Source organism: Sinocyclocheilus anshuiensis, unplaced genomic scaffold (genome assembly GCF_001515605.1).
Source record: "Sinocyclocheilus anshuiensis isolate Anshui unplaced genomic scaffold, SAMN03320099.WGS_v1.1 scaffold308, whole genome shotgun sequence".
In the NCBI taxonomy this organism is placed as follows: Eukaryota; Metazoa; Chordata; class Actinopteri; order Cypriniformes; family Cyprinidae; genus Sinocyclocheilus; species Sinocyclocheilus anshuiensis.
In genome coordinates, this window is record NW_015558619.1 from 4,260 (window position 1) to 18,417 (window position 14,158).

General features: G+C 36.9%; 1 protein-coding gene across 1 annotated transcript in view; it reads left to right on the forward strand.

The window, feature by feature from the left end:
• Positions 1-1,103: 1,103 nt before the first annotated feature.
• Positions 1,104-14,158, forward strand: part of npepps (aminopeptidase puromycin sensitive) — a 22,364-nt gene continuing 9,309 nt past the window's right edge. Inside the window, exons 1-13 of the mRNA XM_016476451.1 lie at positions 1,104-1,430; positions 4,243-4,327; positions 4,480-4,557; positions 4,760-4,881; positions 9,787-9,894; positions 10,318-10,518; positions 11,290-11,386; positions 11,472-11,505; positions 11,748-11,862; positions 11,962-12,126; positions 12,368-12,472; positions 12,748-12,808; positions 13,944-14,053. Coding sequence (XP_016331937.1) covers positions 1,308-1,430; positions 4,243-4,327; positions 4,480-4,557; positions 4,760-4,881; positions 9,787-9,894; positions 10,318-10,518; positions 11,290-11,386; positions 11,472-11,505; positions 11,748-11,862; positions 11,962-12,126; positions 12,368-12,472; positions 12,748-12,808; positions 13,944-14,053 — 1,404 coding nt within the window. The 5' untranslated portion in view covers positions 1,104-1,307. The remainder of the gene's footprint in view (positions 1,431-4,242; positions 4,328-4,479; positions 4,558-4,759; positions 4,882-9,786; positions 9,895-10,317; positions 10,519-11,289; positions 11,387-11,471; positions 11,506-11,747; positions 11,863-11,961; positions 12,127-12,367; positions 12,473-12,747; positions 12,809-13,943; positions 14,054-14,158) is intronic.

Genomic DNA, 14,158 nt, shown 5'->3' on the forward strand with positions numbered 1-14,158 from the left:
AGACCGATGAGCTTTGTAAAAATCGACGCGTTTCAGAAAGGCGGGGCATAGAGGAGAAACAATAATGTACAGTATGTGGAAAATAATGTTTTTATTAACCTTAAACCGCATAAACACATTTCATTACACCAAATACACAAAGTAATGTTCTTTTTAGCAACATCATATGACCCCTTTAAGCTAAATTTGCGTCATGACGTGGCATATTAAATTCTGTCTAAACTCTAAAACTAAACAGTTAAATAAAGCCATATGTTGGCACACATTTGTAGTGTCTCTTTTCTTAATTTTTTAATTTCTTGCAGCCATGATTCATCACATAAAAACAAAGTCAGTTAGAACATATATAATTTGCATTTGCTATAATACTAAAGCTGCCAATTGGCTAAAAGCCATATGTTGGCACACATTGCTGCTATTACATTTTGTAGCATCCCTTTTCTTAATTTTTCAATTTCTTGCAGCTATGATTCATCACATAAAAACAAAGTCAGTTAGAACATTAAAATAATTTGCATTTACTATAATACTAAAGTTGCCAATTGGCTAAAAACCATTTAATAATATGTTTTATGAATGTAATATGTGACGTAGCATAATATTTATTTAATTCTTTAAAACATTTTATTTAATTCTGCTTTTTTTTTTTGCTGCTACATTCAAATCCTCAATTTACTGCTGTTTGACAAATTTTCACATGCGAAATTCTTACGAAACAAGTAACGTATCTGTGAACTGTTTAAAACATTTAGGCTATGCTATTGAAAACAGACAATGGTCGGCACCTTTGCGCTTCGGCCGTCCCGAGTTCGAATCCCAGCTTGCAGACCTTTCCCTACTCTTCCTGCAACTGTCCTATCAAAATAAAGGCAAAAATGCCAAAAATAAACCATAAAGAAAATGGACAATGGACCTTTTTTGCCCACGACATTTCACCTACATTTTAGATCCCTCATTGGAAAATCAGTAAACCGATTCAATCCGATTCGTGAACGACTCTTTCGGTTCGATTGGTGAATTAACCATTTAGACCAGTTTTGTGAGCCAGTTCAACCGATTCACTGAAAAGCTCCGACTCCAAAGAACGATTCGGACGTCGCTAACCGAAGAGGGGGCGGGGCACAACGAGGACCATCTCCAACGGTTTGTATGTTGTTTTTCATGAGTTGTCGTCGGGTGTCTCTGTCAGTCATACGGCTAGCCCTACCCCGCTTTCCGAATCCAATAGCGAAGCTTGTGTCTCCGACTCTTCGAGCAAGCAGACTCCTAGTTTTAAATTGGTCTCCAGCGTATCGACATTATTCAGCATGCCTGAGCGGAGGCCCTTCGTGCGGTTGCCCACTGACGTGTACCCCGTCAACTACGGGCTGCGCCTCAAGCCCGACCTCATCGACTTCACCTTCGAGGGCAAACTGGAGGCAGCTGTGGAGGTAATGTTGAACTCGATGCCATGCAGCCCCTCTGCCCCCTCTGGTCTGGGCCCCAATGTCATGCCATGTTCATGTTAAGCCTGGTTTTTCACTTTGCATTTTAATAACTGCTGATACTGTCGTTGCTGCTAATCTAACGAGCTACCTGCTAGTTTACCAGACAGCGGCTTTACCCACCAAGTCTTTCACATTTACGACTCCAGCATGTCGGAATGTGATTATTTATGGTTAAATACTTAAACCTGATGGCCTCTGAGGTCTGCCTCTCGCAATAAAGAAAATTAAGCAGTTAGTTTGTTGCTCCGCAAGCTAAAGCGCTAACTGGCGCCACACTGCTAACCACGTTAGCCCGCAGATCTACTGTCATAAAGCACGTAAATACACAAATATATGTCGTAATTTAACCGCCTTCCAGGTTATAGTTTTCACGTATTTGGCCGAGACGGTGAATCAGTTCCGTATACAAGCTCCTGAGTCACTCTGAGCCTGTCTGACAGTTTACATGATACTTTATAGCTTACTATAATCACAGTGTAGTGCCCCAGGAAACACTAGGTGCAGTGTGGACTTTGTGACTTGGGACAAAATAATGAACTTTTATATATAATCTTCAAAATATGAGGTTCATTAAAAGTTCATTGTTAGTTAGGTACGACTTTTATACTCGTTAAATGCAACATAAATATATCTGTATCTAACTATTTATCATTCTAAACATTAGTGTTTATAATATATGTATATGTATATATAAATGTCTATCTGATATTTTATATCAGTGCATCTTATCAGGACAATCACAGCACTTACTACTGGGTAAATGACTGTGGATGATCCTGTAAACAGAGACAAAAGATGGCAGAGGTCAATGTGGGCCAGATGTGACGAAATTGAGGTCTGGCCTTTAGCATATCCCTCTGCTTAAGATTGTTTGTGGAGCCTTTTTATAGACCAACAGCTTTACATGTTAAGTCATGTTGTACGGTACCCCACTCTAATGCAGCCCTGTTGTGAAAGTTGCCTTGCGTTGATGTTGTCTTGATGCCAAGACTTATTGGAGCATGAGATTAACTACATCCCCCACAATGCCATATGCATTATGACCATGATTGGCTTCCATTTATGAATGCCATTGAAATAGTGTACTGCTGGTGGCGGCCTGTTGTCACATGGCCAGTGCACTCATTGCATCCAAGTCACATCCAGCTTCAACAAGCCACATGTGCTCTCTAAAGCTTCACCTTGGCAGATTCAAGCCTCTAAACACGATGCGTATCATTATGCAGGATCCAATTCACCATAAATAAAGTGTAGTAATAGTTCAGTTGAGGAATAATTAAAACAGTGAGTTTACTGACTCTGGGATTTATTTGTCTGTGAAAACTAGCTTATGGATGTGAGGAGAGCCTGAAAGCTATTGATCGTCCTGGGAATGTTTCACTTCAGCATTATGCAATAGGTAAATGCAGTCTTAAACAGCCTATTGCAACATAAGAGGCCATGCAAACTGTTGTTCTTTTTATTCATAATCTGATTATATATGCACACGTCAGAATTTCATAGCGGCAACAGCAGGAGATGGCCCTTAAGCCTCAGCAAAGCCGTGAGGATTCAGGTGGTTCTTTTTCCGTGTGCGTCGTATTTGCTCGTACTCCTGGAGATTTCCTACAACAAAACAGGAAGAGGGAAACTGTACGAACTATGATATGAGCAAAGATAAAAACGGCTGAAGTAGATACACTCAGGGTCACTGAAAGAAGTATCTCATGCTCATCAATGCTGCATTTATTTGATCAAAAATACAGTAAAAACAGTAATATTGTGAAATATTATTAAAATTGAAATGAGCTCGTTTCTATTTTAGTATGTTTTTAAATGTAATAACATTTCTGTGACGCAAAGCTGAATTTTCAGCATCATTACTCCAGCCTTCAGTGTCACATGATCCTTCAGAAATAATTCTAATATGCTGATTTGTTGTTTAAGAAACATTTTTTGTTGTTATTATTAGTGCTGTCAAACGATTAATCGCATCCAAAATAAAAGTTTTTGTTTACATAATATATGTGTGTGTACTGTGTATATTTATTATGTATATATAAATACACACACATGCATGTATATATTTAAGAAAAATGTTACGTTTCTATATTAAATATATTTATATGAAATAATTTATATGAATATAAATACATACACGTAAATATTTTCAAAATATATGCTGTATGTGTGTGTCTTTATATATACATAATAAATATACACAGTACACACATATGTAAACAAAAACTTTTATTTTGGATGCGATTAATCATTTGACAGCACTAATTATTATATAAATACTTGAAGAAAACAGTTCTGCTGTTTTTCTTTTTAAGATTCTTTGATGAATAGAAAGTTCAAAAGAACAGCATTTATTTGAATTAGAAATCTTCTGTAACATTGTGAATGCTTATAAATGTCACTTTTGATCAATTCAGTGCATCCTTGCTTAATAAAAGTATTAGCCTAATTTATTTAAAAAGTAGTATATATCATTTTAAACTTTCAGAGAAAGAGGCTCGTTTGGTATTTACTAAACCAGGAAGAATTTTTCCCGCAGTGATTGGCTCTGTTGTATGTAGGTGACTTGAGTTTGTTCCATTTTTATGGCTGTTATCTGATACAGTATGAACAAAGGAAGGTTTCCGAAGCTTGCAAAGGCAATGAAGTGTTGCTAGAAAAGAAATCACACACCAAACACTGAAAACTGGAGATCATGAAACAACCGGAGCCACATAAACGTTAAAACTGAACTGTATGTCATTGTTCTTGACAGGTTACACAAGGGACAAACCAGATTGTGATGAACTGTGCTGATATAGACATAATTACTGCTTCTTTTGTGCCTGAAGGGGGGGAAGGTGAGTGCGAAACTCTGAAAACCAACCGTAATCCACATTTAGTTGATGTATTTGCTTGACTTTTGCCTGATTGCTGGTTCGACCTGCATTAAATGCTTTATAGTCTGGTTTATTTTTAGGATTAACTGCTCATTTTCTCCCCATCCATTTAGAAATTAACGCTACAGGATTTAACTATCAGAATGAGGATGAGAAGGTGACCCTATGTTTCCCCAGCACTCTGCAAAAAGGTAGAGCACTTCTAATGTGGCCTGGAAGGAGCCTTCTGCAGTCATGTCAACAATCTCTGTAATTAGTTGCTATAGTCGGTTTATTGTCGCATGAAAGCGGCTTGAACAGCTTTCTATTAAAAGATGAATGGGCCTTCCTTGCTCCGTGCTACTGTTTTATGTGCCTTTTGTTTTTTTTAATCATGGGCTTCTTGTTTTTCAGGGTCGGGATCATTGAAAATAGACTTTGTTGGAGAGCTGAACGACAAAATGAAAGGCTTCTATAGGAGTAAATACATGACTCCTTCAGGAGAAATCCGCTATGCTGCCGTTACACAGTTTGAGGTAAATTCATATCAGGGTATTGGTTCATTCATTTGTTTGCTCCCTCGCTTTCTCTGCCACTGTTTGCTTTAGCCCCGTCATTTGTCACGTCCCCCTCTCGCTCTTCCTGCTCAATCATTCACTTTCCTCTAAGATCTTGACCGTCTGTCTCGACGGAGAAAAAATCACATTCACATAGTCATTCAGCATGCGCTTTTATTCTTGCAAATGGAGAAAAACAAGCAATTAATTATACAGGAGCTTATAATGGAGTCGTGCAGAAGTAAAATTGTAGTAAAATTAAACCGGTTACATAATGTGTTGCTTGGCCTTTAACAGTATGCGTATTGTACCATTTTAATATATTTGCATGTTTCACTATAATGCTTACATTACAGATCCATTAAGGTCATTTAGATACTCCTGCTTATTACATTTTTACTTGGTAGGTTTTAATGTGGAAGGGACAATTAACTGAAAGTTTAGCCTCTTAAGTTAACTTAATCAGGCTAAATGATAAGGATGTTCCCGCTGACTCGAGGCCAGTGTGAGAGAGTTGATGGAAAAGTAATTTGCCCTTTAGGTTTAGTGCTGCGTTGCCACTGAAACATTTACATGCATTGATCTTTTACATCCATTTTTATGACTTGCTAAGCTTAAATGTTTGTTTTTTTCGGTGATGTAATCTACGCTGTTGTTGTACATTTTGCTGATTTGTCTGCAAGGTAATGTTGTCTAGCTGACTAACATAGAAAAAAGACTTGTCTTATGTGTGTTAGGTAATCAGTAATGTTTTGCATCACATGGCATCATTTTCCAGCAAAAGTGTGTATTATTTATGGTGTTTTATTACAGATTTGTAATTTTCACCTTGATGCAAATTTTTGCAAAAAGGACAAAAAATGATAACCAAAACATTAATAATGTTTTTGCTATTTTTCTCCAGCAAAGGTGTTTTTATTTAAGAAAAAGGTAACCAAAATGTTCTGTGGATTTCACAAAAAATATAAAAAAAAATTTTTGTCACTGGCCCACTGAAAATGTTGGTAGGGCAATGTGTGAAAAAAGTGTGTTTTATTTATGGAGTTATATAACAGCTGTATAATTTCCAGCTTGTTGCATTTTTTTTAAACGACTGGAAAAATGGCAATCAAAACGTTTTGTGAATTTAATGAAAAAATTAAACCCAAATAAAAAAATACATTAAACTAGAATGAAAAGTTTGTAGACAAACTTTAAGTTGGCTTGAAAAAGCCTAGCCAGAAAGTTTTAATAAGTTTTAAAAGCTTGCAGTCGGAAGGTTTTCAGTTTGAAGTAGTTTGAAATTTAAAATAGTTTTAAAGATTAAAGTTTGAATGTTTTCAAGGCAATACAGTCTATCAGAAAAACAGATAGGTATAAAACATATTGCTAGGGTACCTGGGGTGGTTGCTAGGGTGTTTCTAGCATGACTAGCATGTTGCTAACATGTTTTTAGCATGATTAGCATGTTGCTAGCACAATTAGCATGTTACTAGCATGTTGCTACCATGATTAGCATGTTACTAGCATGTTTGTAGTATGTTATTAGCATATTACTAGCACGTTGCTAGCATGATTAGCTAGTCATTAGCATGTTTCTAGCATGACTAGCATGTTGCTAACATGGTTAACATGTTATTAGCCTGTTTCTAGCATGATTAGCATGCTGCTAGTATTTTTTTAATGTGATTTAACATTGTAAAAGAAAAAAATTCAGCTTAAAACCAGCTTGTTCAATAAAAAAACTGCTAGAGACCAGTTAAAAGCAGCTAAAACCAGCTGATTTAACAAAAAAACAGCTAAAAATCAGCTGAACCCGTCAAAATCCAGCTTAAACCAGCCTAGGCTAGTTATCTAGTCTTAGCTGGTTTAAGCTGAAAGTAGCTGTTTTAAACTTGGTTGGTCTTTTAGCAGGTCTCCCTGCTTGACCAGCTAAGACCAGCCTGACCAGCTAAAAAGGTGCCAAAACCACTTTAAAACCAGCCTGGAAGCAGCCAACCAGATAGATAGATAGATTAGAAATATTACATAGAGTGGAAGCTTAAATTAGTTTAAATTGGTTAGAAATAGTACATAGAAGGGAAGTTTGATTGAGTCTAATCAAAGTCCCTTTAAGACAAGTCACGTCACTCGGCGGCCATCTTTGAAACGCTTCTCGAGCATGCAAGTGCAGCTCCTTTCTCTTTGAATGAGGAAACATGAAATTCTCCAAAACTGTTCACTAAACTTACGATTAAATTTCATATTTGAAATCACCAAAGAAATCTTACAACAACAGTGTCATAAATGTTGTTTCTTTTGCTCAAATAGCGTTATAAAAAGTTTTTTGCGTCGCGGTAAACAACCGTCGTTAATTTGAAAAATGGTGGCGCCGGCAGATGTACACACAAGCGCAGATGTGGTGTTTACAACTTACCTTAAATCGCCCCCGGTAAAAACGGATAAACTTTGTTCTAAATATCCTCCTCCTTTTTTTCTCTAACTGATGTCTGGTGTACGTACGCTGCAGCTCCCCAAACATGAAGCAAAATAAAACAAGTTAAAACTTTTTATTTTTTTCAAATTACTTTCCAAATTTAGAAATAATTTTCCTTCATTTAAATATTGTGAGAGCGCAACAATGCTGTAAATGTGTTGGCATAGCAACGTGATACTTCCTATTTCCTTTTCCGCCCGTCCTACGAAGGCCGTCTCTTTTAATTCTAGGTTGAGGACACTCCGTATACGCATCCTACAGAGGATGCGACCTCCAGAGGAATCGACCTCCGGAGGGCGCAGCCTTCTATATGAGACACAGGTATAGTCTTTGGTCTAATGGGCTTCAGTGTGTTTAGATTTACATTTTTGACAGTTGGAGTTTGAATAGTCTTGGCTCATTTGTCTATGGGATTTTTATCATGTTTAATCTTCAGTTTTAAGAAAACCGTAAGTCTGATCAGTCTAAAAAAAAGATATAGTCTCAGCCTCAGACGTCACGCCCACGGACCATTGGCTGAACGTCTGATGCATATGGCACACAAAATGCATATGGCACACCGTCATCAGATTGGTTGAATTATACAGGATTTCCTGGAGACGTGTGTCGCGTTCTTTAACGTTCCACCTGGAAACAAAGATGCCATGGTGCCAAACCCCCTCACGAAAGAAGAAAGCCGTCGCGTTTACAACTGTGACAATGAGCGATTATCATGATCAACTAAATGCTGGATTCTCTAAAGTATGTGAAATATTTAAAGTTCGCGCCATAGAATCTTTAAAATATGTCCGAGAGTTTTACACACCGGTCTGTTATTGTGGCGACATTTCCACGCCCCGAATCGTGACGCTGAACGAAACGAACTGTGATTGGTTGTTTGACATGTCAGTCAAACGGCCTCATGGGCGTGCCTTGGCCAATCAAAGCTGCCATGGATTCCAGACCTTCAGCCATCAGTCTGAAGGTCTGGCTACGCGAGACTAGAAAAGATATATCAACCCAAATCAAAACAGTCTGAACAGCTGGGCTGAGTTTGGTGGTTCTTGCTTGAAAGCTCTAGGAGGAGTAGCGTTCAGAAATTTAGTCTAAGAAGAATAATAATAACTAGAAGCTAAAGTTTGTGAACAAACTTTAAATGTTAGCTTGGCAAAGCCTGCATGGGCAGCCTTGGGGCAAAAGAGCCAGAGTACTTGTGTGTCCGGTGTTCTTGAGCTTCCCCGCGCCAAAAAAAGTACAACAGTTATAGTTTTCATAATATTTTTCTATGGACCCTTGCTATTTTCTATTCTAATAAAAAAACGCCTACTAGGCTATAACAACAGCTTCAGCAGAGTTGGCTAGCTGGATGTGAAATAAGCCTTTTATTGTTTTCCCTGTTTGCTATTTCAAAGTCCTGTCACCAAAGCGTTGTGGGCAATGACAAAGAAGGTAACTGAAACAATGCGGTTTTACTCAAGGCGATCATCGGGTCAAAGCACAATGGTTAGTGTAGATGATACAGTTACATAATGGACAGTTGTCTTTTAAAGTAAATTATGAGTTCTTATGTGAGTACTATTATATGCACAATATGAAAATAGATAACTAATATAGTGTTCCTTCTTCAGTTGGACGTGCATTCAGTAATGTCTGACAACTTGAGAAATATATTGTCTATACCATTAAAATTAAGATAAGAATGTAATGGTCTATCAGTATTTGGGGATTACAGTTTTTGCATACTTATATTGGGCTTTATTAAAGTTTATGAAAATATAATGAATTTATATGCATTTTTTTTTATTTAGTCACTTAAATGAAACATTTTCAAAGTCTTTGAACTGAGATCTTAAAGGATTTGCCATCCTGTGGCTCCCTCGTGTGGACAACGTTAGTATTATGGCCTTCATCTCTGAATCATATTATTATGAATGGCTAATATTTTTTAAATGATTACAAATGTTTAATGATTACTTTACTGATAATATACCCACACTAAACTCAAATTCATTGATTCATTATCTCATTTCATGCTTTAAGAATTTAATGTTCAACTTACATTTTTGAAAAGGTTTGGAAAATTGAGTCTCAGAATAATAATAATAATAATAAGTTTAAATAGCATAACAATATGTTATGTTATTACATAATAATAAGACATAACATAAGCCAACATAATAATAAGAAGAAGAAGCTTAAGTAGAATATCAGTAAGTTGTCTTTTTCAAGCCAACTTAAATATGAAAATGTTGGCAGGGCAACTACAAATCCAAACTGCTGACCTGACTGGGCCTTAAGAAAAAGTCAGAATAGAGTGCTTTTTGTGCATCTGTGGTTTTTGATGCCATGCAAATATCCTTTGTTTGAATCACTGCAACCCACGCTTACCCTGAGTCCTCTCTTCCTGTCTCGCTGTCTCCATCTCTCTCGACGTCTCTCACCCCCTCCAGGCCACGGACGCACGTCGAGCTTTCCCTTGCTGGGACGAACCCGCTATCAAAGCCACTTTTGACATCACCCTTATCGTCCCAAAGGACAGAATATCCTTGTCAAATATGGTATGTGTAATTTCTTTTTCTTTTATTTTTTTTTATCTTTCCCTCTAGAAACAAATCTCCCTAAATGACTAGATTCACATTACTGTCAGATGCATGTGGATTATCTAACACAGTCCCAGAGGCGTTGTGCCTCCCCTAGCCGATGTACATTTTCTGAGTCATTACACTTGTGGCGCACATGCGGCATACAAGTTTTGACCTGTGACGTGTGCCATTCGCATTCCTTCTCTGTTTTGAAAACGAATTTTAGACCACTATATTGTTCTAATAACCTCTGCTACTGGTTTTTACTATTCTTAGGAAGTTATTTGTTGTTGTGGTTTTATCAATTTAAATGTAAATTGGCCAACCACAAACGGTCATTTTTTTCACACTGTGGCCAGTTCAATGCAAATTGAATCTGACTTTTCTTTATCTGTGCAGAATGTTGTTGATCGAAAGCCATATCCAGAGGATCACAGTCTGGTGGAGGTGACGTTTGCCACTACACCCATCATGTCCACCTACCTGGTGGCGTTTGTCATTGGCGAGTATGACTTTGTGGAGAGTCAGTCATCAGATGGTGTGACAGTCCGTGTGTACACTCCTGTTGGAAAGGCAGAGCAAGGGAGATTTGCACTGGAGGTACGGCAGGCATTCTCTCAGTTTGTGACTGTTCATTTTTTGGCATATCAAACTCAAATTGGTTTAGGTATTTGTAGTCTAAACAGCAAAGACACATGGAAAATGATTTTTACAGATCTGTATCATACTGTATTCCCTACATAAATAATATAATAAAATGTATATTTTTAACGTTTTATTTCCAAACATCTGATTAAATTAAAAATATACACCACCATTCAAAGGTTTGGAATTAGTACATTATTAAAGAAATTATTACATTTAAGGACACAATAAATTGATCAAATGACTGTAAAGAGCTTAAAATTGTTAAAAAATGATTTATTTTTTAAATAAATGCTGTTGTTTTGTATTTTCTATTCTTCAAAGAAACGGACAAAATGTATTATGGTTTTGGAAAAAAGTATTAACATTGATAATAGAACATTTTTTATTTTAAATGTAAATATTTTGCAATGTTTTACTGTATTTTTGATCAGCCTTGGTGAGCATAAGAAACTTTACTGAAACTTTTGAACTGTAGTGTATTTAAAACATTATTATTTGTATAAATATTATGAATATTATTATGATATTAATATCACAAGTTGACAATTATTGTCATTTTGGACTATTATTGATAAATGTCATATTAAAAATAAAGCGCTACAATAAATAACATCACAGCATTATAATGTACAATATTTAAAAAAAATAGTGTTTTGCTTAATGCTAGCTGTGATTATAATAACTCTTTTGTTGTCAAAGTAAAAACATTTTTATTTTTTCCAGGTTGCTACAAAGACCCTTCCGTTCTACAAAGACTATTTCCGTGTTCCTTATCCGTTGCCTAAAATTGATCTAATTGCAATTGCTGATTTTGCTGCTGGTTTGTATCATTTTCATTAAATATTAAATATCTCATAGACATTGTTATATTTAGTTTTAACCTTTGGTGCTCTTGCGTCCTGTAGGTGCCATGGAAAACTGGGGCCTTGTTACTTACAGGTGACTTTTAAATGAAATGATTAAATAGCAATCCTGAGGCTTGATAAATCATCACGGAAACCCAGAACCTTGTGCTTTTTGAAAGCGTCTGTTCAGGAGAACTTCATTGATATTTCATCTGTCTTGGTAGCATGTTAATCCCCAGCCATACCTGAACAATATGAGCCACGTTATGTTCTGGGTTCTGTTCTTATGCATTTTTTTTATTTCCTTTTTTAAAATCTTGTGCTCACCCCTCACAGGGAGACGGCTCTGCTGATTGACCCAAAGAACTCGTGTGCATCGTCCCGGCAATGGGTCGCCCTGGTAGTCGGCCACGAGCTGGCACATCAGTGGTTTGGGAACCTGGTTACTATGGTGAGTGTTCAGATGTTCAGTTTGGTAGGTACGCCACATATAGTTTTTGTAGGTCACAATGGTATTTGAATATAACGGAGAAAATGTCTGTTGCTGCAGGAATGGTGGACTCATTTGTGGCTAAACGAAGGCTTTGCGTCTTGGATCGAGTACCTTTGTGTGGACCACTGTTTCCCTGAGTACGACATCTGGACCCAGTTTGTGTCTGCCGACTACACTAGGGCTCTGGACCTGGATGCGTTAGATAACAGCCACCCTATTGAGGTCTGCAACAAATGGGTGTATCTTTCTCATTCCACCCAGATCTCCCAGTGTGCGCCTGTTTTGTTTGTTGCTTTTAAGAGTATGTGTGGATAGCGGGAAGTTTTGATTTGCACTTTGTTTGTCAGTCTGTTTGTCTGCTCAGCCGTATCACTTACAGCATTTAAATTCCAGACCCAGATTTAGCCTGATGAAATATTGATCTCCGAGTCATGTTTCAGAGCGTGTGTGTTTTGAATCATAGGTTGATGTTGGACACCCTTCAGAAGTGGATGAAATTTTCGATGCCATATCGTACAGCAAAGGGGCCTCTGTCATTCGCATGCTGCATAACTATATCGGCGATGAGGTGAGAGGTCATGTTCAGCCAGCTGCAGAGGGACATTCCCAGTGTAAATCTGTCAGGCAGGTGGTCGATGTGGGTCCACCAGGTGTATGTGTGCACATCTGTCTATTGTGCTGGAGTCAATGACATTCTGGCATTTGTAATTTGACAGATCACTTTTGTTTATTGTTGCGTGCAGCCCTTGTTAATACTGACTTTTAGATTAATTTACAATTCTTTTCAGTTATGTTTAGCTCTTTGGTTTTGAGTTATGTCTGATTGAATTATCTTTTTTCTAGGATTTTAGAATGGGAATGAATGCTTACCTTTTGAAGTTCCAGCACAAAAATGCATCTACTGGTAAGTTAACACGCCACAGTCTTTGCGTAGATTAATCTTTGACCCTCTAATAATTTTTATATTGATGACTAAACAGGCTAATGACCTTGTAAACCCAAGATAGACTTAATAATGATTGTGACATAACCACCTGTTCACAATTATCTGACAGCCAAATTTAGTTGTAGAATTTTTAGGTGTCTTATAGTTTCTAACTCAAATAGGGATTTCAACATGAAAATAGCCAAATAAGGTGTTAAAAAAACAACCACCACCAAACAAAACAAAAATATAGCCCATCCTATGTTTGTTATTTTTCCAATAATCTGTTACACTTGGATGTACATTATATTACAGAAAAAAAACATCTGTCGCTACTTCCGTTTAATCGTGACATGAAATATGAATAAAAGAGTTCTTAAAGTCTGTGTTATAGGCTGTATTTGACATGAACAAAACTCAATTAAGTCATAAATCATAATTATTTTTATGACAATTGCTCATCAGTATAAACAGCAGTTATCTTATACTATGGAAAGCTTGCTGTGTGTTATGGACAGAGTGACCTGTGTATCAGTTTCACTGGTAAAATGTGGGACGATGTTTCTAAAATATAGTGTTTAGCTTGATCTTTATCTGCATTTTATGTTGCTTTCAAACTTTAAACATTATAATACAGTATTAAAAAGCATACATTATAATTAAAAAAAAAACGTTTGATCTCATTAGAACAAAATGGCGCACTCATTTTCTGTTCTTTGATTTTTATCCTGCAACACACCACAAAAAAATTAGAAATTAAGTCTGGGCCATTTTGTTGAAAAGTTCCAATTTGTATGAATCTACACATCTGGAGTTTGAAGAGCGCACAGTGAATTGTAAAAGAAAAAAACATTAATTTTCCCTTGTATGTAGGAAAGTGGCTCCATAAGGAAATGGTTTAACATTGCTTGTGGCCCACGATCCGATCCAAACAACAGTGATTACAGCTGTAGTAATTACATAGTGTGTTACATTGTAATTCTGACATGACATAGTATTTGGCGGGAGTGTTGTGGGCGTGTGTGTGATCATGCAGCAGTGTTGTTATTATGCTTTGTTAATTGTTGTATTGTCAGAAATAAAGGGTGTGACGTTCTCTCTTTCTCTATCCCAGAGGACCTTTGGGAGTGTTTGGAGCAAGCAAGTGGGAAACCTATTGCTGCAGTGATGAATTCCTGGACCAAACAAATGGGATTCCCTATTATAGTAGTGGATCAAGAGCAGGTAGCAGTTACAAACTCATTCTCATGGACATCAAGGTTTGGTTTTGTTTTGATCTGATCCAGCACTGTGGGATTGTGTTTATATATAAACATCCAGAGAAAAAAA